Consider the following 24,491-nt stretch of genomic DNA (forward strand, 5'->3'; position numbering starts at 1 on the left):
TTGGGGGATGATCGCTTAGTTTTATAATGTCTAATCACTGGGTGTACACCTAAAACTAGTATAATATTATCTGTCAACTGAAATTGAAAAATAAGAAATGACATAAAATAGCATCCTAAGGTTAGCAGAAGAAAGGAAATAATAAAAATTAGGGCAGAATTGTATGAAATAAAGTACAGAAAAACTACATAAAAATTTAATACAACTAAAGACTGGTTCTTTGAAAAGATTAATAAAATTGACAAATCTCTGCCTAGACTAAGAAAAAAACAGAAAAGACCTGTATAAACAAAATCAGAAATGAAAGAGAAAAGTTACCACACACATCATAGATATACAAAGGATCATACTAGCAAACTATATGCCACCAAATTCAATAATCTAGAAGAAATGGGTAAGTTCCTAGAAATATATAACCTTCCTAGACTAAATCATAAAGAATTAGAAAATCTACATAGACTGATCAGCAGTGAGTAACTTAAAACAACCATCAACCCCACCCCCACCCCCAACTGCCTGAGTCGCTGGGAAGGTATTTACGAATAAAGTTTTACTATTTCAAAGCCCGGAGGATTGGGCTGGGTCCATCCGCCTTCCCCTGTTCCCTGGATAGTTGTCCGCAGTTCCTCTCAGCTCCAGGCTTCGAGCTTCAGGCCATCATGGCCAGGGGCTGCTGCAGTCGGGCAGGTTTGAGGTCGCCTTTTGATGCCTGCATGCTCACGTGGCTCCTGGGGCCGCCAGCGTCCACCTCCATTTGAGCACAGCACCTCCACACCCACAGGCTGCCTGGCGCCGGACCCCATGGCATCCAAGGCGCCATCTCCTTTATTGTCACTGTCGCCACCCACCTTCCCCAAGCCAGAACTGGCCCAGTTCAGGCAGAAGGTGGAGAAGTTGGAACACAAATTGCAGAACTGCAAATGGCAGGTGTGGGAGGTGGAGAAGCTTTTGCACCACACTGAACAGCTGTACCAGAGCACCGACAGCAACAACAAGGAGCTCTGCACCCAGGTTGAAGAGCTCAGTAAAATACTCTATTGTGGGAGAAACTGAGATAATAAGGAGTCTCATGTAGAAGTACAAACAGAACCATCCTCATTGCTCAATCTCAGATTATTATCAGTTCAGCAAGATCAGAATATCGAAACTTCTGCTTATAATTCTAAAGACCAGTCACAAATAGAAAATAATGCGTATGCTGGTACAGATGTAACAGAAAAGGTTGAATGTGGACAAGAGGACCATTTTGCCTCAAATTCACAGGAGCCAGCATCTGCATTAGCATCAGAAGATGCATCCTTAGAAGTTTCATCATTAGCTGGAAGTTTGAGAGCTGCAGCAGAAGCTGCTGTATCACAGGTGGGATTTAGTTATGATGAGAATACTGGACTGTATTTTGACCACAGCACTGATTTCTATTATGATTCTGAACATCAACTATATTATGATCCTTCCACTGGAATTTATTACTACTGTGATGTGGAAAGTGGTCGATATCAATTTCATTCTCAAGTAGATTTGCAACCTTATCAGGCACAAAACAAAGTAAAGATAAAAAGTTGAAGAAGAATAGCAGCACAATTCACCATAGCTAAGATCTGGAAACAGCCTAAGTGCCCATCAGTAGATGAATGGATTAGAAAACTGTGGTACATCTACACAATGGAATACTATGCTGCTCTAAAAAGGAAGGAACTCTTACCATTTGCAACGTCATGGATGGAACTGGAGAGCATTATGCTAAGTGAAATAAGCCAGTCAATGAAGGAAAAATACCACATGATCTCACTCATTCATGGATAATAGAGACCATTATAAACTTTTGAACAATAATAGATACAGAGGCAGAGCTGCCTCAAACAGATTGTCAAACTGCAGCGGGAAGGCCGGGGAGGGTTGGGGGGCAGGAGGTAAGGGGGTAAGAGATCAACTAAAGGACTTGTATGCGTGCATATAAGCATAACCAGTGGACATAAGACATTGGGGGATAGGGGAGGCTAGGGGACTGTCTAGGGCGGGGGGATAAAATGGACACATATGTAATACCCTTTGTAATACTTTAAGGAATATATTTTTTAAAAAAAAGAATAAAAAAAAATTAAAAATAAAATAAAATTAAAATTAAAAAAAAAAAAAAAAGTTGAAGAAGAAAAGAAAGGATCCAGATTCTTCTACAACAAATGAGGAAAAGGATTTGAATTCAGAAGATCAAAAAGCATCCAGTGTTGAACATATAAACTGCAGTGAGGGAGAAGATTGTGCAAATGTGAAAAAGAAGGCCAAAATAGACATTCATTACAAAAATAGTTCCCATGAATTCACAATTCCAGTTATTGGAAAGACTACAGAATTTCCTCTTAATGAAAACATCTATAATTTGACTTCATTTAAAGATGAGAAAACCATAAAGATTGATAGCAAGCCAGAAGAAGGTGAAATTCTAGACTCTCAGACAGAAGACAGTTATGACGAAGACATTACCGGTGAAAAGATGTAACTGCAGAAGATACTGAGGATGAAGATGAGGAAAAAATCTGGCCCCGTTGTATTGGAGTAATTGTTATTAGATCACCAGTGTTGCAGACAGGATCACTTTTTATCATTACAGCTGTAAACCCTGCTAAAATTGGAAGAGAAAAAGATATGAAGCATACTCTCCAAATCCCTGAAGTTAGTGTCAGTAAGTTTCATGCAGAAATTTATTTTGACCATGACTTACAGTTAGTCCTTGTAGATCAAGCAGTCAAAATGGTATAGTTGTTAATGGAAAACAGATTCTTCAACCTAAAACTAAATATGATCCTTACGTACTTGAGCATGGAGATGAAGTGAAAATTGGAGAGACTGTGTTGTCCTTTCACATTCACCCTGGCAATGACACCTGTGATGGCTGAGAACCAGGGCAGGTTAGAGCTCACCTTTGTCTTGATAAGAAAGATGAATATTTTGTTGGTCCAAGCAAGGAAGAAAAAGAGTTGGAAAGGAGAAAAGAGTTAAAGAAAATATGAGTAAAATATGGTTTACAGAATACAGACTACGAAGATGAAAACGCATTGAAGAATCCAAAATATAAAGATAGAGCAGGAAAATGTAGGAAGCAGATTGGAAGTGAAGGAACTTTCCAAAGAGATGATACTCCTGCATTTGTTCATTCTCAAATTACTGAGTGCAACAAAGATCAGAAAATGTTGGAGAAGACAGGTTGGAAAAAAGGGGAAAGGGCCTAGGGAAGGATGGTGGAGGAATGAAAACTCTGATCCAGCTTCAGCTTCGACGAACACATGCAGGCTTGGAGACAGGTAAACCATCCTCAATTGAAGATGATCACCTTCTCCAAAACAAGAGCAAGAACTAGGAGAGAGCACGAGAGAGATTTGCTGAAAACTTCCCAGAAACTAAGCCTCAAAAAGATACACCACAGACCATGCCTTGGGTCAAAGGGACTATAGGGTGAAGGTCAGTCCTAGGACACAATTCAAGCTTTGGAAACTCTTATTTCATTGCAGAACTTTTCCCTACAAAAGAGCCAGTGGCACGAGGGAACTGTATCACAATTTACCCCCTCATGATTCAGAAATGTATAATAAAGTGTGGTTTGCAGCTTTTAAAAAACATTTTTTACAACTAATAATTAGTGAATGAATCAAGTTATTCGATGAATGGATTAAAGGTCACAGGGCATGATTAGCTTATCAAACTTTGTATTTTATCTTGTCATTTATAAAACCCACATAAGTAACTACCATATTGGCAAGTTTCATATCCCCACTAATGATTTAAATGTACATTTGTCTTTGTCTCCATATGTTCATTATGCTGAGAAAATACGGGTAGTGGTGCATAAATTTTATTATCCTTGAAATAACATCAATTAATATTATTGAAGAACTAACAGGTGACATATAGAAAATTAGTCTTTCATTGTTTTCTTCTGTGAAGAATCTGTTGATTTTTACTATATATTAAGCATTTACATTGGTATGTTTCACAGATGAAATATTTAGATATGAAAAATTAAGTACAGTATTGAAATATTCAATGTGCTGGCATTTGTAGTTTTGATAAATCCCATTGCTGGCAATGGAGTTTTGCCAGATAAATCTATTTCTAATGCCAACAGATTATCTAGCCAAAGCCTGAAACTCAAGTATTTATTGCTATTAAAAAAAACTAATAATAAGCTCCCAAAATGCCAACTATATAGGAGGTAGACAGCTATCCCAAGATATCAACAAGGCCTGTATGCTCACAAATTGATGCTGCTCAAACCTTGTTCTTATATCACCTAATTGTTATTGATTGAATGTATATAAAATGATTTTTTATATTGTTACTAGAGGCCCGGTGCACAAAAATTTGTGCACTTGGCGGGGGGTGGGGGGGGTACCTTAGCCCGGCCTGTGCCCTCCTGCAATCTGGGAACCCTTGGGGGATGTCCACCTGCTGGCTTAGGCGCGCTCCTTGGGGGACTGGGCCTAAGCTGGCAGTCAGACATCCCTCTGGCAGCCCGGGAGCCCTCAGGGGATGTCCACTTGCCAGTGGGAGCAGACCTAAGCTGCAGTCAGACATCCTTAGTGCTGCAGAGGAGGCGGGAGAGGCTCCCGCCACCACCGCTATACTGGCAGCCATCAGCCTGGCTTGTGGCTGAGCAGAGCTCCCCCTGTGGGAGCGCACTGACCACCGAGGGGCAGCTCCTGCATTGAGTGTCTGCCCCCTGGTGGTCAGTGTGTGTCATAGTGACCAGTCAGTCCCAGTCGTTCTGTTAGGGTCAATTTGCATATTACCCTTTTATTATACAGGATAGAGGCCTGGAGCATGGGTGGGGGCTGGCTGGTTTGCTTTGAAGGGTATCCCGGATCAGGGTTGGGGTCCCGCTGGGGTGCCTGGCCTGCCTGGGTGAAGGGCTCAGGGCCGTTTTCAGGCTGGCCACAGCCCCTTCAGGGTGAGGGTCCCTGCTGGAGTGCCTGGCCAGCCTGGGTGAGGAGCTGAAAGCTGTTTTCAGGCTGGCCATACCCCCTTCAGGGATCAGGGTCTGCTGGGGTGCCTGGCCAGCCTGGGTGAGGGGCTGAGGGCTGTTTGCAGGCTGGCCACAGCCCCTTCAGGATGGGGGTCCCCACTGGGGTGCCTGGCCAGTCTGGGTGAGGGGCTGATGGCTGTTTGCAGGCTTGCCAAACCCCACAGCAGGGACCCTCACCCCATGAGGGTATGGCCAGCCTGGGTGAGGGGCTGATGGCTATTTGCAGGCTGGCCACAGCCCCCAGCCACCCAAGCTCCCAGTGGAGGCTGGCTGGAAGCAGGTATCTGGGATTTATTTATCTTCTATAATTGAAACTTTGTTGCCTTTAGCAGAGCCCACAGCCAGCCAGGGCAGGCGGGAAGCTTGGCTTCCTCCATCACCAGGGCAACCAAGCCTCCTGCTTGCTCCAGCTCAGTGGCTGCCGGCCGCCATCTTGGTTGGGTTAATTTGCATATAGTCGTTCTGATTGGCTGGTGGGTGTGGCTTGTGAGTGTAGCAAAGGTACGGTCAATTTGCATGTTTCTCTTTTATTAGATAAGATTAGAGGTCTGTGCGACTGCAGGAATGCATTGAGCTCTTCACCACCATGGAGACCCTGGAGAAGGAGAACCCCTGGTACTGCCCCAACTGCAAGCAGCACCAGCTGGCCACCAAGAAGCTGGACCTGTGGACACTGCCTGAGACACTCATTATACACCTGAAGCGCTTCTCCTACACCAAGTTCTCCCGAGAGAAGCTGGACACCCTTGTGGAGTTTCCTATTCGGGACTTGGACTTCTCTGAGTTTGTCATCAAGCCACAGGACGAGTCAGCCCCAGAGCTGTACAAATACGATCTCATTGCCGTGTCCAACCATTATGGCGGCCTGCGTGATGGACACTACAAGACATTCGCCTGCAACAAGGACAGTGGACAGTGGCACTACTTTGATGACAACAGCGTCTCACCTGTGACCGAGAATCAGATTGAGTCCAAGGCCGCCTATGTCCTCTTCTATCAATGCCAGGACGTGGCAAGTCGTCTGAAAACCAAGACCCAGCCTGGCCAATCTGACCCCCCATCACCTCCTGCCTATGACCCCATATCTGAGTCCATGGATGTAAACTGAACAACCTCGGGCCTGCAGCAGGAAAGGAAGCTCTCTCTACTCTCTTCCTTCTCCCCTCCACCCCTGCCCTCTTAACCATGTAGGTGCCCCATGCCAAGCATCACAGGCTTAGTTGTGGCTACTGTTTTCTTGTGCGCCATATTGCTCTTTCCCGGGAAGAAGAGGTTGTGTGTCCTCCCGGCAGTGTGTTTCTGCCTGTGTTGCCCCCTTAGAGCATTAACCTTCCCTTCTCTCCTGTATTTATGGTTGTTCTCCTTCCTGTGTCGTTAATCTGGGGTGTACTGAAGGGTGGTGGTGGTACACCTCAGCACAGAGTGTATTTTCTTATTGAGACCCTGTACTTTGCGCTGTGTATATATAAAGTGCCAGTGTGTCCCTCGGGGGGAAAAAAAAAAAAGATTAGAGGTCTGGTGCACCAATTCGTGCACGGGTGGGGTCCCTCGGCCTGGCCGGTGATTGAGGCCTATTGGGGGGCAGGCCGGCAGGGGGAGGGACCACAGGAGGTTGGCCAGCCGGGGGGAGGAGCCACAGGAGATTGGCTGGATGTGGGAGGTTGGCTGTGGGAGCGCACTGACCACCAGGGGCAGCTCCTGCATTGAGCGTCTGCCCCCTGTTGGTCAGTGAGCATCATAGCAACTGGTTGACCGATCGTTCAGTTGTAATGGTCACTCAGGCTTTTATATCTATAGATTATCCTTATGGTTTCCTAGTGGGAACAATTATCTGTCTCCCCAGACCCTTTCCCTTATTAGAAATGAAAAATTTAACTTGCGTACCTACCACTCTTTCCTACCTACTAGACCAGTGATGGCGAACCTTTTGAGCTCGGCGTGTCAGCATTTTGAAAAACCCTAACTTAACTCTGGTGCCGTGTCACATATAGAAATTTTTTGATATTTGCAACCATAGTAAAACAAAGACTTATATTTTTGATATTTATTTTATATATTTAAATGCCATTTAACAAAGAAAAATCAACCAAAAAAATGAGTTCGCGTGTCACCTCTGACACGCATGTCATAGGTTCGCCATCACTGTACTAGACAATAATATTCTGATTATCACTATGATAATGAAGTTAATATTTTGTTGGCCACACACTGGTGATCTTCTACTATCAATATAGACTTTGGTACACTTTTTCAGACTATCTTATCTGACAAAGAGGGATTATGCAAATTGATCATCATGCCGTAACAGTCAAGATGGCTGCACCCACAGAGGAGGCAGGGATTCCGTAACAGAAGATGGCTGCGCCCCCAGTGGAGGCTGAGTTCCCCTAACCAGCCTTAACGAGCAATCAGCAGGGACATGAGGCTGGCCCCCCACCCCAGCACCAGGCTAGGGGACCTCAGGCCGTGCCCCCCACCCGGCAGGGCTTGACGGGGGACCTCAGGCTGCAGCCCCCACCTGGCAGGGCTTGACAGGTACCTCAAGGCGTAACCCCTGCCCTGCCCCGGGCCAGGGGACCTGAGGCTGCACCCCCCACGTGGTAGGGCTTGATAGGGGTAGGGCCAGCCAGGTCTGGGTCTCAGGTGATTTCAAGGTGCATGTGGGTGGGCGGAGACTTGACTCTGGTTCCCGTGGCACACCCCAGACTCTGACAGGAGGAAGATTTTCAAATACATTTTTACTAATTTTCTTTCATCTCTGACACTTCTATTATAGAGAAAGGGCAAATAGCAATATTAAAATATTTCCTCTAATTAATTCCCTTTTAATGTGCACAAATTTCCTGCACCGGGTCATTAGTATCTATTATAAAGGACCTATCTTGGACAAACTCCTCCAAGAACACTTCCCTAATAATTCCCCTGGTAGAATTATATATGGATCTAATCTACATGAGTATTTTAGATGTGTATTGTCTAAATATAGGAATGGATGAAATTAACTGCTGAGAAGAAAAATTGGAATTTCTGGATAATAGTAGATACTTGTTTCCTCTTAGATCAGTGGTTCTCAACCTTCCTAATGCCACGATCCTTTAATACAGTTCCTCATGTTGTGGTGACCCCCAACCATAAAATTATTTTCGTTGCTACTTCATAACTGTAATTTTGCTACTGTTATGAATTGTAATGTAAATATCTGATATGCAGGATTTATTTTCATTGTTACAAATTGAACATAATTAAAGCATAGTGATTAAGCACAAAAACTATATGTAATTATATATGTTTTCCGATGGTCTTAGGCGACCCCTGTGAAAGGGGTCTTAGACCCTTCCTTGTCTACTAATAGACATCTTCTGTTCCTAATCAATGTTACTGGTTTAATATTATTGCTTTTGGTCTTGGCATGTAAATGTTATACTAGATGCAGAAAAACAAAACTTAAGCAGCAAAAGATTTGGATCATGGTGGCTCAAAAATTGGAAATGCTCCAAGATATTTTTTAACAAGGACATATAGGATCTGACTGCCTCCCATTCACCTGTCTTTTATTTTGAATAATAATAATTCTACCTTAAGTGCCATCTAAGGTTATGGTCTTGCCCCATTCCTAGTGATCTACCCTGTTCAGCAAGACATGCTGATACTGAGACATCCTAGGAATGAGCCTTCCTAGCATCGTGGGACTCCATTATCCAACCAAAAGGTTGGTCATCAGTGCATCCTTCAGATTAATATATGACCAAAAAGGGGATATGTGGACAAAAGGGGCCACATGCTAACCTGACAAACTCAGGGAAGGCCTGCATGGCAGTCTTGCAAACTCAAAGACCTAAAGTAATCACAAAGGATGGTCTGAAATTAAAACTAACTAAAAGCAGTTATGGTAGTCAGTCATGTACTAGGCCTATATCTTCCCTGACAAGGTCAATCTTTACCTTAACTGAGCCTATTGTATTTTTCCATCTAAGATAACATACTTGTGAAATGTCAGAGTAACTTCCCTTTTTTCCAGACCCTTGGGCACAACCAAATGTGCCTGGTGCCAGGACAGAGAACATAAATTCCTTCATTGTTATTGTTATCATGTTAATTGTTGACTGTTAACTATCCTTTACTCACCTAAGTAAAAGAAGTATGTGTCTATCATTTTACTTTTTATTCAATCCCAGAGGTTTCCCCTGCTTTGCTTTCTCCTATTCTATCACCAATGGATTTCATGTAACCCACTTACATCTCCTCCTCGATTGTAATGTATAAAACAAGGTGAAAAAAAATCGCCATTCTCCGGAGTATTATGCCAATCTGTTGAGATTCTATGTCCCGGCAACTGTCGGCAACTGTCGACAGTTTGGCTCAAATAAACTCACACTAATTCTTAAAAAAAAAACTTCCCCCAAAATAAAAGTCCAGGACCAGATGACTTCACCAGTGAATTCTACTAAACAATCAAAGAAGATATAAAACCTATCCATCTCAAACTTCCAAAAAATTAAAGGCCAGCATAACCCTGATAACACAACCTGACAAGGATAACACAAAAAATGAAAACTACAGACAAATATCTCTGATAAATACATATGCAAAAATCCAAAACAAAATATTAGCAAATCAAACACAGTACGTTAAAAAAAAATAATACATCACTGTGAAGTATGGTAGCAACCATTTCAGGTGGAAACTGTAGTTTAACTCTAACCCTGTTGTTTGGCTTAACAATATAAAAGTTACTTTGATTTCTAAATTGTGTAAGTCATCCCATTCGACTGAATGCCTTATCGATTGAATGACTATTCCATTGACTGTTATCATACTGGTCTTAGAGAGCACATTCTACTGTACCTGGAAACAGGACAGCACAATTACCCTAAATTGTTTTAGTGGCCACAGGTGGTGCGTTCCAGCTGCCTCAGTGGTCCCGAGACCAGGACAGCACAATTACTCTAAATTGTCCTGACAACTCAGTGGTCGGGAGACCCGAGGGCTCTAGATAATGTGTTTCTATCAACTCAGTGACCCTGAGACCCGAAACTGTAATTTAGATAACATGCCTAAGTTTAACCCAGGTTACCCAAGGACTCTAGATAATGTATTTCTGTCAATTCAGTGACCCCGAGACCCGAAACTGTAATTAACATGCTTAATTCTGCTTCTGTAATCTGCTTTTTTGGGAGCCAGGTGCCACATTCCAAACCCTGGGATGTAATCAATACCTTTGTGATTTCTGCCTATATAAGTCTGGTTTTGCCACCATCTTATTGCTATGAGATTTGGGAATGCCCCCTCATAGTCCCAGATTGCAATAAATGTGACTCTTTAATTCGACTTCTTGAGGCGTCCTTCTGTGATTTGCGGGGTACATTACAACAACTGTCTCACTGTCAAGTAGTGAAACAGGAATTTTAGGGGTAAAATAGGACAGATTTAGGAAATTTTGGAAATTAAGGGGACCATGGAAGAAACACAGGGCTGCAGAGCAACAGAGGTGTATTGTCATAGAATAGGGGACACTGAAAAACTGAAACAGGTATATCTCCATAGAATGAGGGAGCTGGAAACAACAAAAGGTCTATATTTACAAAATAAAGAGAAGGAAGCCTTTCATCCAAAGGGAATAGGAAAACAATAAGGAAGAAGTGGGGGAGAACTTCACATGTCCCATTTGAGGTTCAACCTTTGAGCCCAGGAGTAACTATAGTAACCAGTCTAGGGGAATAGTGACCAATCAGAGGGGATATCAAGGCACCAGGATCTGCAGCCTTTATAAGCCATAGGGAAAAAGAACTCAGTGGGAACCTTTCCCCCTCCCTACTTGGGAATCTATTCTGTGGGACTCTTTCCCTCTCCCCATGTGGGAGTCTGTACTTATTCTTCAATAAATCTCCACCTTTGCTATACCACTTTCTGTCCATAGACTCATTCTTCAATTCCGGCGGACAAAGAATCCAGGTGCCAGTCCAAAAATTATGTTTCAGTAGGGTTCATTCCAGGGGCACAGGGATGGTTCAACATACACAAATCAATCAATGTAATATACCACATTAACAAAAGAAAGAATAAATATCATATGATCTTATCAATAGATGCAGAAAAAGCATCTGATAAAATATAATATCTATTATGACTCACACACTCAAAATAGAAATAGAAGGAAAGTACCTCAACATAATAAAGACCATATATGACAAACCCTCAGCCAATATCATACTCAATGGCAAAAACCAAAAACTTTTCCTGTGAAATCAAGAACAAGACAAGGATGCCCACTCTCACCACTTTTATTCAAAATACAGGGTGTCCCAAAAATTTTATACATACTTTAACAGTTGACAGCTCAATTTTGAAAATGAAATGTATTTTAATAAACACTACCTTTATAATGATTCAAAGTGTGTATATACATTTTTTGGGATACCCTATAGTTCTGGAATTCCTACCAAAGAGCAATAAGGCAAAAGAAGAAGAAAGAAAAGGCATCCAGATCAAGAAGTAAAAGTGTCGCCCTAACCGGTTTGGCTCAGTGGATAGAGTGTCGGCCTGCGGACTGAAGGGTCCCAGGTTCAATTCCAGTTAAGGGCATGTACCTTGGTTGCAGACACACCCCCAGTAGGGGGTGTGCAAGAGGCAGCTAATCGATGTTTCTCTCTCATCGATGTTTCTAATTCTTTATCCCTCTCCCTTCCTCTCTGTAAAAAATCAATAAAATATAAAAAGAAGTAAAAGTGTCACTTTTTACAGACAATTCTATACATAGAAAATTCTAAAGACTCTATCAAAAAACTACTAGAAACAATAAACAAATACAGTCAAGTTGCAGGATACAAAATCAATGTACAAAAAGTCCACTGCTTTCCTGTATATTAACAAAAAACTCCAGAAAAACAAATGAAAAGAACAATTCCTTTTGTAATTGCAACCAAAAGAATGAAATACCTAGGAATAAACTTAACAAAGGATATGAAAGACCTATATCCTGAAACTACGAAGCTTTATTAAAAGAGATTGAGAAAGACACAACAAAACTAAAAAATATTACATGTTCATGGATTGGAAGAATCATCATAGTTAAAATGGCCATAGGACCTAAACCAATACACAGATTTAATGCCACCTCTATCAATATCCCAGTGTCTTTTTTTTTTTTTTTTTTTTTTTTTTTTATGAATGAGGCAATTTATTAACCCAGCATTTGTTCTAATGCTTCATTTTGGCAGCTGCCACTTGCCCTGCGATTCTGTCCAGATCTCTCTGTCCCTGAGGTGTCAATTTGTGGCCCCCATCCTGATCCTTTTCCACCATTTTCAGCCCCTCCAGGGCTTGGAAGACCCTGTGAGCCACGCTCTTAGAGCCTCTGCTAAAGTGGCTGGGCATGACACAATTTCTCTGTCATCCTCCACAAATCTTGGTCATGGAGCCAACCCCAGCACCTCCCGGAAAGTACAGATGCCGCGCTGTGGAAGCAGCTTGTGTGTAGAACCAATTCTCATTGTAGGGAGCAACCTCTTTATGCTTGGCCAGCTTGACAGTGTCCACCCACATTCAGGGACTTTCAGCTTCCCGGACTTTTTGAGGAAAGCTGCCAAAGCTCTGACGAACTTATGCTGCTTCACGTTGTTATACTGAAATTCAGCGAGTCCAATAGAAAACGCCACAACCAAAGGGTCAAATTTTGGAGCTTTTATTTCAAAGCCCACGGCGACCGCGAAGGGCTATTGCCACTCCAAACTTCGCGGTCCCGAAATGAAATTAGGGGTAAGCTTATAAAGGCAAAAAGAGAAAAAAAACTCTAGGATTGGTGTCGTGAGACCCATTTCAAAGCCTGGCCCAGGTCCTGCAAGATAGATGATTTAAAAGGGAGCATCGCTTCTCGGCCTTTTGGCTAAGATCAAGTGTAGTATTTGTTCTTATCAGTTTAAAAGGGAGCAGTGACCAGACCATAGACTGGTAAGTACGTACAGCAGATTTCCATCACAGGCCCAAATTTCCAGCCTCCCACCCCCACCCCGCTTCACTTTCCCATTATTCAAGCAAGCATATTTACAGAAGCTAGAAATAGCATAGTTACTTATCTGGTTTAGTTATATCCTGGAATTAACAGGTCAATGGACCATCAGGCCTAAGAGGCAGTCCTAACAAAATTTATGGGAATAAAAAGGAATGCCTAAGGTTCAGGTAGAGAGCAAGGGGATGAAAGGAGTCAGTTCTTTCAAGGTCCATTCTTCAATGTCTTTTACAGTAACTCCGAGCATCATGCAGCCTCTGTGCTGCCAGCCAGGGGAAAGGGCCCAATGTCATTTTTAAAGAAATAGAACAAAAAAACATCAGATTTGTATGGAACCACAAAAGACCCCAAATAGCTAAAGCAATCTGAGAAAAAAGAACAAAGCCAGAGGTATCATACTACCTGAATTTAAATTATACTACAAAACTACGATAATCAAACAGTATGGTACAGAAGGAAAAAGACACACAGAAAGCTGAGATATAAAGTCACATGTATATAGGCAGATAATTTTCAACAAAGGAGCCAGAAACACACAATGGAGAAAAGGAAAGCCTCTTCAATAAATGGTGCTAAGAAAATTGGAAAGCCACTTGAAAAGAATGAGATGAGATTACAGTTTGTCCCCATTTACAAAAATTAATTCAAAATTAAACAAAAACCTAAATGTAGGATCTAAAACAATAAATTACAAAGAAGAAATCATAGGTACTAACCTTATGGAACTTAGAGAACATTTTATGAACTTGATTCCAAAGACAAGAGAAGTAAAAGCAAAAACAAATGAATGGGACTATATCAAACTAACAGCTTCTGCACAGCAAAAGAAACAAACAATGAAACAAAGAGGCAGCTGACTGAATGGGAGATATCTGCAAACAACAGCTCTGACAAAGGTTTAATATCCAAAATATATAAAGAACTCATAAACCTCAACACTAAACAAATAAACAATCCAATTAAAAAGTGGGCAGAGGACCTGAACAGACAGACACCTCTTCCAAGAAGACACACAAATAGCCAACAGACATCTGCAAAGATGTTCAACCTTCCCTAACTAGCAATTATGGAAATGCAAATCAAAACTGCAATGAGATACCACCTCACACTTGTGAGCATGGCTATTATCAACAAGGTAGGTAATGACAAGTGTTGGAGAGGTTGTGGAGAAAAAAAAACCCTCATTCACTGCTGGTAGGAATGTAGACTGGTACAGATGTATAGCCACTATGGAAAATAGTATGGAAGTTCCTCCAAATATTAAGAATATAAAGTTACCATGTGACCCAGCAAACCCTCTCCTGGCTATCTGAAAACATATTCGCAAAGATAAATGTTCCCCTATGTTCATTGTGGCATTATTCATGGTGGCCCAGACATGGAGACAACCAAAGGGTCCTTTGATAGAGGATTGAAGAAAGAAGATGAGGTACCTATACACAACTGAATACTGCCATAAGAAAAAATGAAATACTGCCATTTGTGACAACATGGATGGACCTTGAAAATATTATGCTAAGTGAAATAAGTCAGTGGTAGCCAGAGGAAGGGGGAAGAATGGAGGGGGACTAAAAAAGCTTAATATATAGTAACAGAAGATGATTTGACTTTGGGAGACAGTGTAATATACAGATCCTATATCATAGAAACGTATACTTAAAACCTATATGATCCTATTAATCAACATCATCCCAATAAACTTTTTTTAAAAATTTTTTATTGATTTTAGAGAGGAAGGGAGAGGGAGAGCACAAAAGAAACATTAGTGATGAGAGTGAATCATTGATTGGCTGCCTCCTGGCATGACCCCTACTGGGGATCGAGCCCGCAACCTAGGCATGTGCCCTGACCAGAAATCTGACCAGGAATCAAACTGTGACCTCCTGGTTCATAGGTCAAGATTGAACCACTGAGCCACACAGGTTGGGCAAATTTAAATTTTTTTTAATTGAAAATTCTCTTATATCTTGTTGAGGTTATTTCTCCTCTCTGCATCTGCCCTAACAACCACCAATCTGATTGCTATCACTATAGATTAGATCAGCGGTTCTCAACCTGTGGGTCGCAGCCCCTTTGGCGGTCGAACGACCCTTTCACAGGGGTTGCCTAAGGCCATCCTGCATATCAGATATTTGCATTACAATTCATAACATTAGCAACATTACAGTTATGAAGTAGCAACAAAAATAATTTTATGGTTGGGTCACAACATAAGGAACTATATTTAAAGGGCCAGAAGGTTGATAACCACTGGATTGGATTGTAATAGGGCAGGGTTGGGGAGCCTTTTTTCTGCCAAGGACTATTTGGATATTTATAACATCATTCTCAGACCATACAGAATTATCAAGTTAAAAATTAGCCTGATATATTTTGTCAAACATTTAATTAATTTACCCTTAATTCCTTGGCAGGGCCAGACCAAATGATTTTGTGGACCTTATATAGCTCATGGGTTGGAGCTGTTCTAGAGCTTCATATACATTGAATCATACCTGAATAAGACTGTCTTTATTCAAACTCAGTATAATTCAGATATTTATTGAGTCAATTTTTTTGAAAATATAATTTTATTTGTTTATGACAGGGAGATGGAAAGAGAGACAGAAACATTATTGATGAGAGAAAAATCATTGGGTGGAGCAACTAAGATGGCGGCATAGGTAAACACCGGGAAATTATCGCCTCACACAACAATTGAACATTACCGCAAAGGACTGAGCAAACATCATCCAGAACAACAGGAAGGCTGGCTGAGTGTAAATTCTACAACTAGAAGGAAAGAAAAGCACGCTGAGAGCCAGAGGCGCTGCGGAGGTGAAGTGCAGAGGTACGGCGGCGCGCGCGCGCAAGGAAAGGGGGTAGCACCTGAGGACGCGGCTGACTTTTTGAGTCACAAACTCCCGACTGCTCTGAACTCCGGTTCCGGGAAGTCTCTGGGGACCCAGATCTCATACGGGGAGAGGCTGGTCTATCCGGCAGGGAGCGAACTTGAGGGCGGCTTTCCCTCAGAGGTGCTTGCAGCCGTTACCGGAACACTGAGACGCGCGACTCCAGGCGGAGAATGGGCCATGGCTGCTTTCTCCGCCCTCTGACTCCCTGAGACCCCGCCCCACCCAGGCTGCGGCAGAGGCTTTTGCATGTGAATGTACCTAACTGCAGCCGAACCAGGCAGACCTGGAACTTCCAAGAGAAGGCCCAAGGCCCCGCAGCGGCTTGCATTGCTTCACAGCTGAGCCTCTTCGTGGCTCCTGCTGTGTGGCCTCAGGCAGAGGCTGAACTAGCACCTCCTTAGAACCAGGAGCCACTGTACCCAGTGGTCAGAGGGGGTCCATCCAGACTGCAACTCCTCAGATCCATAAGGGACGCACTCAGGGAGCAGACTCAGTGAGCACCAAAGCCCCACTGAAGCAAGTCTTGCCCCAGAAGGGTGTCTTCAGCACAGAAGTTCTCCCACTTTAGACACAGCTGATTCTCACAGCCAATTGGCCTGGAGGTCAATTCCTCCCAGTGATTCTACAACAACCAAGGCACCAAGAGTGCACCAAGAGTGTCCACCCCAGGTAACTGGGGAGGCTGAGCTACTGGGCCCTACAGGACACCTGGCGCACAGGGCCACTCTATCAACACAGGGAAGCTGCCAAAATGCGGAGACAAAGAAACAGGTCACAAATGGCAGAAATGGAGGAAAGCAAACGATTGGATATAGAGTTTAAGGCCACGGTTATAAGGTTTTTCAAGAATTTTATGGAAACCGCCGATAAATTCAATGAATCCCTCAATAAGTATAGGGAGACCATGGAGGACATGAAAAAGGACCAACTAGAAATTAAGCATACACTGACTGAAATAAAGAATAATTTACAGAGATCCAGCAGCAGAAAAGAGGATCCCAAGAATCAAATCAAAGATTTGAAATACAAAGAAACAAAAAATACCCAACCGAAAAAGAAAAAAGAAAAGAGATTCCAAAAATATGAAGATAGTGTAAGGAACCTCTGGGACAACTTCAAGCGTACCAACATCAGAATTATAGGGGTACCAGAAGGAGAGAGAGGGCAAGATATTGAAAACCTTTTTGAAGAAATAATGACAGAAAACTTCCCCTACCTGGTGAAAGAAATGGACTTACAAGTCCAGGAAGCGCAGAGAACCCCAAACAAAAGGAATCCAAGGAGGACCACACCAAGACACATCATAATTAAAATGCCAAGAGCAAAAGATAAAGAGAGAATCTTAAAAGCAGCAAGAGAAAGACAGTCAGTTACCTACAAGGGAGTACCCATACGACTGTCAGCTGATTTCTCAACAGAAACCATGCAGGCCAGAAGAGACTGGCAAGAAATATTCAAAGTGATGAATAGCAAGAACCTGCAACCAAGATTACTTTATCCAGCAAAGCCATCATTCAGAATAGATGGTCAGATAAAGAGCTTCACGGATAAGAAAAAGCTAAAGGAGTTCATCACCACCAAACCAGCATTATATGAAATGCTGAAAGGTATTCTTTAAGAAGAGGAAGAAGAAAAAGGAACTCTTACCACTTGCCACAGCAGGGATGGAACTGGAGAGCGGATAAATACCACAGGATCTCACTCATTTGTGGAATATAATGAACAACATAAGCTGATGAACAAGGACTGATCCAGAGACGGAGAGGCATTGATTGGACTGTCGGGACTTGGAGGGAAGGTAGGGGAGGGTGGGGGTAAGGGGGAAAGATCAACCAAAGGACTTATATGCAAGCATATAGGCCTAATCAATGGACATGGACAACGGGGGGGTGAGGGCATGAGCGGGGGTGGGGGGGGGTGGGGGGTAGAGGGTAACGTGGGGACAAGGACACATATGTAATATCTTAATCAATAAAAAAAAAAAAAAAAAATCATTGATTGGCTGCCTCCCTCATATCCTCTACTTGGGATGGAGCCCTGAACCCAGGCATGTGCCCTGACCGGGAATCTAACCATGACCTCTTAGTTTATAGGATGACACTCAACCACTGAACCACATCGACCAGGCTATTGAGCTGATTTTGGCAACTTATACATATATACACTGAGTGGCCAGATTATTATGACCACCTTACATTTGTAGGCAAATTAGCTATAATTTCGCACTGAAGTTGCTAGAGGATCAGACTATTATAAATAGGGAAGCAGGTTGTTTACCATGACAGGAGCGATTTTTCTGAAGATATGGGTAAACAATGCAATTTAACAGCCTTTGAACATGGATATATTTGAACATGAGTGGCCAGATTATTATGACCATCTGATGTTTGTAGGCAAATTAGCCATACACTGCACTGTATGGGATATGGAAGCCAAAGGCCTGTTCAAACACCTTTGCTGTCTACAGTTACCAAGATAAAATGTCTCCAATTCGCACAGGAACACAAGAATTGGACAGTTGAGCATTGGAAAAAAGTCATGTGGTCCGATGAATCACATTTCCAGTTGCATCATGCAGATGGCAGAGTGAGAATTGGGCAGAAACAGCATGAAAGCATGCACCCCACATAGTAAAATCAATTGATGCAGAAAAGGCATTTGACAAAATCCAACACCCTTTGTTGATAAAAACTCTCAGCAAGGTCGGAATAGAAGGATTATACCTTAACATAATAAAAGCCATATATGACAAACCCACAGCCAACATTATACTCAATGGGCAAAAATTAAAACCATTTCCCCTAAGAACAGGAACAAGACAGGGATGCCCACTCCCACCACTCCTGTTCGACATAGTACTGGAAGTACTAGCCATTGCAATTAGACAAGAAGAAATAAAAAGCCATCCAAATTGGAAAAGAAGTAAAACTATCCTATTCGCAGATGACATGATACTGTACACAGAAAACCCTAAAGACTACATCAAAAAATTATTAGACTTTTAATATATGAATTCGGCAATGTAGCAGGATACAAAATTAACTCCATGAAATCTATGGCATTTCTATACACCAATAGTGAACTTACAGAAAGAGAGACTAAAAAAGTAATCCCATTTACCATCACACCAAAAAAATTAAGATACCTAGGAATAAACTTAACTAAGGAGGTAAAAGACCTGTACTTGGAAAACTACAGGACACTGAAAAAAGAGATAGGACATAAACAGATATAAGAACATACTGTGTTCATGGATTGGTAGAATCAACATCATTAAAATGTCCATACTTGCTGAAGCCGGTTTGGCTCAGTGGATGGAGCATCGGCCTGCGGACTGAGGGGTCCCGGGTTCGATTCCAGTCAAGGGCATGTACCTGGGTTGCGGGCACATCCCCGGTGGGGGATGTGCAGGAGGCGGCTGATCAATGTTTCTCTCTCATTGATGTTTCTGATTCTCTATCTCTCTCCCTTCTTCTCTGTAAAAAAATCAATAAAATATATTTTAAAAAAAAAAAAATGTCCATACTACCCAAAGCAATCTATACATTCAATGCACTCCCCATTAAAATACCAACGGCATATTTTACAGACTTAGAACGAACTCTCCAAAAATTCATCTGGAATAAAAATTAAAAAAAAAAAGACCCCGAATAGCTGCAGCAATCCTGAGAAAGATCAAAGTAGGTGGGATCTCAATACCAGATATCAAGCTGTATTACAAAACCACTGTTCTCAAAACAGCCTGTTGCTGGCACAAGAACAGACATATAGATCAATGGAATAGAATAAAGAACCCAGAAATTGACCCAAACCACTATGCTTAATTAATATTTGACAAAGGAGACATGAACATACAATTTTGTCAAGACAGTCTCTTCAATAAATGGTGTTGGGAAAATTAGACAGATACATGCAAAAAAAAAAAGAAAGAAAGAAAGAAAGAAAGAAAGAAACTAGACCACCAACTTACACCATACACAAAAATAAACTCAAAATGGATAAAGGACTTAAACATAAGATGGGAAACCATAAAAATACTAGAGGAATCCACAGGCAGCAAAATCTCAGACATATGTCAAAGCAATTTCTTCACTGATACAGCTCCTAGGGCAATGGAAACTAAAGAGAAAATAAACAAATGGGACTACATCAAAATAAAAAGCTTCTGCACAGCAAAAGAAACTATCAACAAAACAACAAGAAAGCCCACTGCATGGGAGAACATATTTGCAAATATTATCACTGATAAGGCTTTAATCTCCAACATTTACAACTTAACAAAAGGAAGATAAACAATCCAATCAAAAAATGGGCTACAGACCTAAATAGGTACTTTTCAAAAGAAGACATATGGAAGGCCAAGAGACATATGAAAACATGCTCAAAGTCACTAATCATCTGAGAGATGCAAATCAAAATGACAATGAGGTACCACCTCACACCTGTCAGAATGGCTATCATCAACAAATCAACAAACAACAAGTGCTGGAGAGGATGCGGAGAAAAAGAAACCCTTGTGCACTGCTGGTGAAAATGCAGACCGGTGCAGTCACTGTGGAGAACAGTACGGAGTTTCCTCATGAAACTAAAAATGGAACTCCCATTTGACCCAGTGATTCCACTTCTAGGAATATATCCCAAGAAACAGAAACACCAAACAGAAAGGATATATGCACCTCTATGTTCATAGCGACACAATGCACCATAGCTAAGATTTGGAAACAGCCTAAGTGTCCATTAGCAAATGTGTGGATTAAAAAACTGTGGTACATCTACACAATGGAATACTATGCTGCGGTAAAAAAGAAGGAATTCTTACCATTTGCAACAGCATGGATGGAACTGGAGAGTATTATGCTAAGCGAAATAAGCCAGTCAGAGAAAGATAAAATATCACATGATGTCACTTGTTTGTGGAATATAATGAACATAAACTGATGAACAAAAACAGATCCAGAGTCAGAGAAGCATCAGTCAGACCATCAAACCTCAAAGGGGAGGTAGGGAAGGGTGGGGGTAAGGGGGAGAGATCAACCAAAGGACTTGTATGAATGCATATAAGCCTAACCAATGGACACAGACAACAGGGGGGTGAGGGCATGAGAGGGGAGTGGGGAGGCAATGGGGCGATAAGGACCCATATGTAATACCTTAACCAACAAAAAAAATATATATTTTGAATAAATAAATAGTACCCAGCAAATCATCAAGTCCACATGGGTGTTTGTTTAATAAATAGTTTTTGCAACAACAACAACAACAAAACAAAAAAACACCTAAAAATAAACAATTCCCCTATCTAGTAAGGGTTATCTTCCTAAATTAAAAATATTAAAATGTAGCCCAACCAGTGTTGCTCAGTGGTTGAGCAGCGTCCCATGAGGTCACAGATGGATTCCTAGTCAGTCAAGGCACATGCCCACGTCACAGACTCAATTCCCAGAAGGGGCATACAGGAGGCAGCCAATCAATGATTCTCTCTCATCATTGATGTTTCTATCCCTCTCTCCCTCTCCCTTCCATTCTCTGAAATTAATAAAACCATATGTTGATTTTTAAATTAAAGTGTAGAAATGTGCTGAGGGGCAAAAGAAGAGAAAGCAATGGACTGACTTGGAAGTCATTTTATAAATGTACATTACAGTTTCTGTGCCTTTTGGGCAAACCATGTAACCCTCCTGAGCTTCAGTTCTTCAGTTACAGAAAGGAGATAATAGATGCCCTATATACCTCAGAGTCAATGTAGCCATCAAATGAGACCATACAGAAAAAAGTGCTTTGTATATAACTAGTATGATATAAATGTAAAGGAATATTAGTCATTAGATATTTAACTCTTGACCATATATATTTCAATTATTTAAAGTAAAAACAAAATCAGCCCTAGCTGGTTTGGCTCAGTGGACAGAGCATCGGCCTGGGGACTGAAGGTTCTTCAGTTCGATTCCGGTCAAGGGCACATGCTGTGGTTGTGGGCTAGATCCCCAGTAGGGGGCAGTCTCTCTCTCCCTCTCCCCTCCTCTCTGAAATCAATAAAAATATATAGTAAAAAAAAATTAAATGCACATATCACCATCTAATTTTTATTTTCTAGGTTAATACCATAAATACATCACATTTTTTTAAAACATATTTTATTGATTTTTTACAGAGAGGAAGGAAGAGGGATAGAGAGTTAGAAACATTGATCAGCTGCCTCCTGCAACCCCCCACTGGGGATATGCCCGCAACCAAGGTACATGCCCTTGACCAGAATCGAACCTGGGACCCCCCAGTCCACAGGCCAAGCTCTATTCACTGAGCCAAACCAGTCAGGGCAATACATCACATTTTAACTTAATGTCTAAAGTTATACTCACTACTCCGGTGTAATAGCGTAGTCCAACAACATGGCCTCTCAAAGTTCCAAATAAAACTGAATCTAACTCTTCATCACTAGTTAGGAAGTCGTCTGGAGGGATAATATCTTGGAATTCAAAACGGGGAAAGAAAGTTGGATATGAGAGGCGTGAAAAATTTCCATGGACTCCACCATATTGGGCAGTCTGCAAGTACTTCCAAACAGGATCTCTATTAAAAAAAAAAAAAAAAAAAGGCAGAGGAAAAAACTTTAAATCAAGTATTTTTCAAAGACTGTACCATATTCACAGGCCAATTGTTTTCTCACACTTTATTTCAACAAATTAATTCTTATGTGGGAACTTCTGTATAAGATTAAGAAAGTGTTACTCTAGTTAAAGCAGGATTTGAGTGAGTCGGGAGGTTTCTTCTACCCCCAGATATTCAAAATGAAAAACCCAATAAGGGTTCACAAATCTTTTTCCTAGTGATTATCTATTTAAATTGAAATGTATGTGATGTCTGTAACTTTATATGCTAAAATTTCAATGGAGCTTGAGCTAGAAGAGACTTGCAAATATATAGAACTATTATTATATGTGAAGCAGTTTACATAATTACAGATAACACATTCAGCATCCATTACTTTAATTCCTTCCTTATCTTATTCAGGTATTCAAACCATACCACCATCAGAGGATGACTGACCCAAAGCCTCCCACTCTCGTTGGTTAAGGGTAATTTTAATCCCCTTATAAATAACTGTTTCAGGAACGCGCACGTAAACTAATTTGGATACAGAAAAGTAAGGGGGAAGTCAGCTGGGGGGCTTCCAGGATGTTTCCACTCTCCTAAGACCAGATGGAAGGTGCTTCCCCTGCGTTTTCCTTGCAGGTCGTGCAAACCTCTTTTGGCTCCTCTGCAAATATGTATTTGCACGTCAGTGTATGCACATAAACTGTGAGCTACTTAGGGTCAAGGGCTGTCCTACTTGGCCCTTTATTCCGAGCACAATGCCTAATGCACAGTGGGTTGCTAATGGGTGTTTTGCTGAATAAAGCACAGTAGAGATCCCCGCTAAGGACTGGAGCTTTGAGCCCCAGACCCTTCCAACTCCCCACAGCCCTTGACGGAGATTTTTCCAAGGCCCTGGCACCAGACTCGCCTGAGGAGCCTCCCCTCACCAACCAAGATTACGCGTTTACTTTTCCCGAAGATATATGAGCCACCAGCAAAACATGCGCCCAAATCGCGAGGGAACAGCGAAAGGAACGCGGGAAAGGTCAGGTTCATTTGGGGACACTACCAGGCCGTTACCTCCCTGCGTCCCACTCCCTCCATCCCTTCACCTCTTGAACATCCAGGACATGGCGCAGGGTGGGTGACGAAGGTGACGCTTGGGCGCCCGGGGTCGTTCTCGAGCCGCCTGGATACACCTCCTTGCGGGGCCTGCAGCCAGAAGCCGCCCACACTTTCCGAGCGCCCGAGGAAGGGCGCTCTACGGAGAGCTAAGTTGCCGCGAGCCTAGACGTCGAGCCGTCTCCTCCCAACAACAACCTGGGAAACCGCCGAGGCTTCGTAACTGGCACTGGCAACACTCAATCACGAGGCGGGGCCTACGAAGGCGAACCAATCAGTACGGAAGGGAGGGCAACTCCGCCCAGCTCACGGATTCAAAGACCGTGGGCGGGGTCCCGGCTTCAGCGGGAGTTCATCCGGGTTCTTCCCAACCCGAGGCGGGTGCGCGGGAAAGTCCAGCAACCCCACCTGTCCGAGTGCGGTGCCCGCGGTTCCTTGGACTTCCTGCCTGAAACAGAGGGAGACCACGCTCCTTTTCGCTGTGTTCCCCAAGTCCCAAGCCTCAGCGCCATTCCTCAGGCCTCGCCTCATCCTGCTTCTAACTTCCTCAGCATATTATCTATAATAACTAAGGCGTAATATGGTGATTAGACCGGACGTCCTTCCCAACGAAGCCAGGGCTGCGAGGGAAGCCAGTCCGGGGTACCTGCCGGCGGCCGGAGGGAAGCCCGGGTCGGTTGCCAGGGGGAAGCCAGTGCTGGCAGCGGGGGAAGGAAGGCCTGCTCTCGCAGGAGTTTCCTGCATGGGCCTCTAGTCTATATTAGGGTTTTCCCCTGAATAAACGCCCCGATTTATGAGCGGTGGGGGTACCAGCCAGATAATTTCACTTCCTGCGGTTAACCCTGTGTAGTTGCCTTCAAAATACTCATTTTAAACC

At 42.5% G+C, this 24,491-nt stretch overlaps 1 protein-coding gene and 2 pseudogenes across 5 annotated transcripts in view; 2 read left to right on the forward strand and 1 right to left on the reverse strand.

Moving 5' to 3' along the window:
• HLTF (helicase like transcription factor) overlaps positions 1-23,810 on the reverse strand; it is a 169,386-nt gene extending 145,576 nt beyond the window's left edge. The window contains exons 1-2 of one of the 5 annotated variants that reach the window (XR_004973922.1): positions 23,605-23,798; positions 22,276-22,486 (exon numbers count right to left, since the gene is read on the reverse strand). Coding sequence is in view for 4 of the 5 variants with exons in the window: in XM_036348324.1 (XP_036204217.1) it covers positions 22,276-22,486; positions 23,605-23,624 (231 nt within the window). In the remaining variant the exon portion in view is untranslated. Of the gene's footprint in view, positions 1-22,275; positions 22,487-23,604 lie in introns of all 5 variants that reach the window. The other 4 variants (XM_036348324.1, XM_036348322.1, XM_036348323.1 and 1 more) reach the window with 4 other exon arrangements.
• On the forward strand, positions 802-3,522 carry LOC118675470 (annotated as a pseudogene).
• LOC118678081 lies at positions 12,880-13,006 on the forward strand (annotated as a pseudogene).
• Positions 23,811-24,491: the final 681 nt, after the last annotated feature.

The sequence above is a fragment of the Myotis myotis genome, unplaced genomic scaffold (genome assembly GCF_014108235.1).
Source record: "Myotis myotis isolate mMyoMyo1 unplaced genomic scaffold, mMyoMyo1.p scaffold_m19_p_2, whole genome shotgun sequence".
In the NCBI taxonomy this organism is placed as follows: Eukaryota; Metazoa; Chordata; class Mammalia; order Chiroptera; family Vespertilionidae; genus Myotis; species Myotis myotis.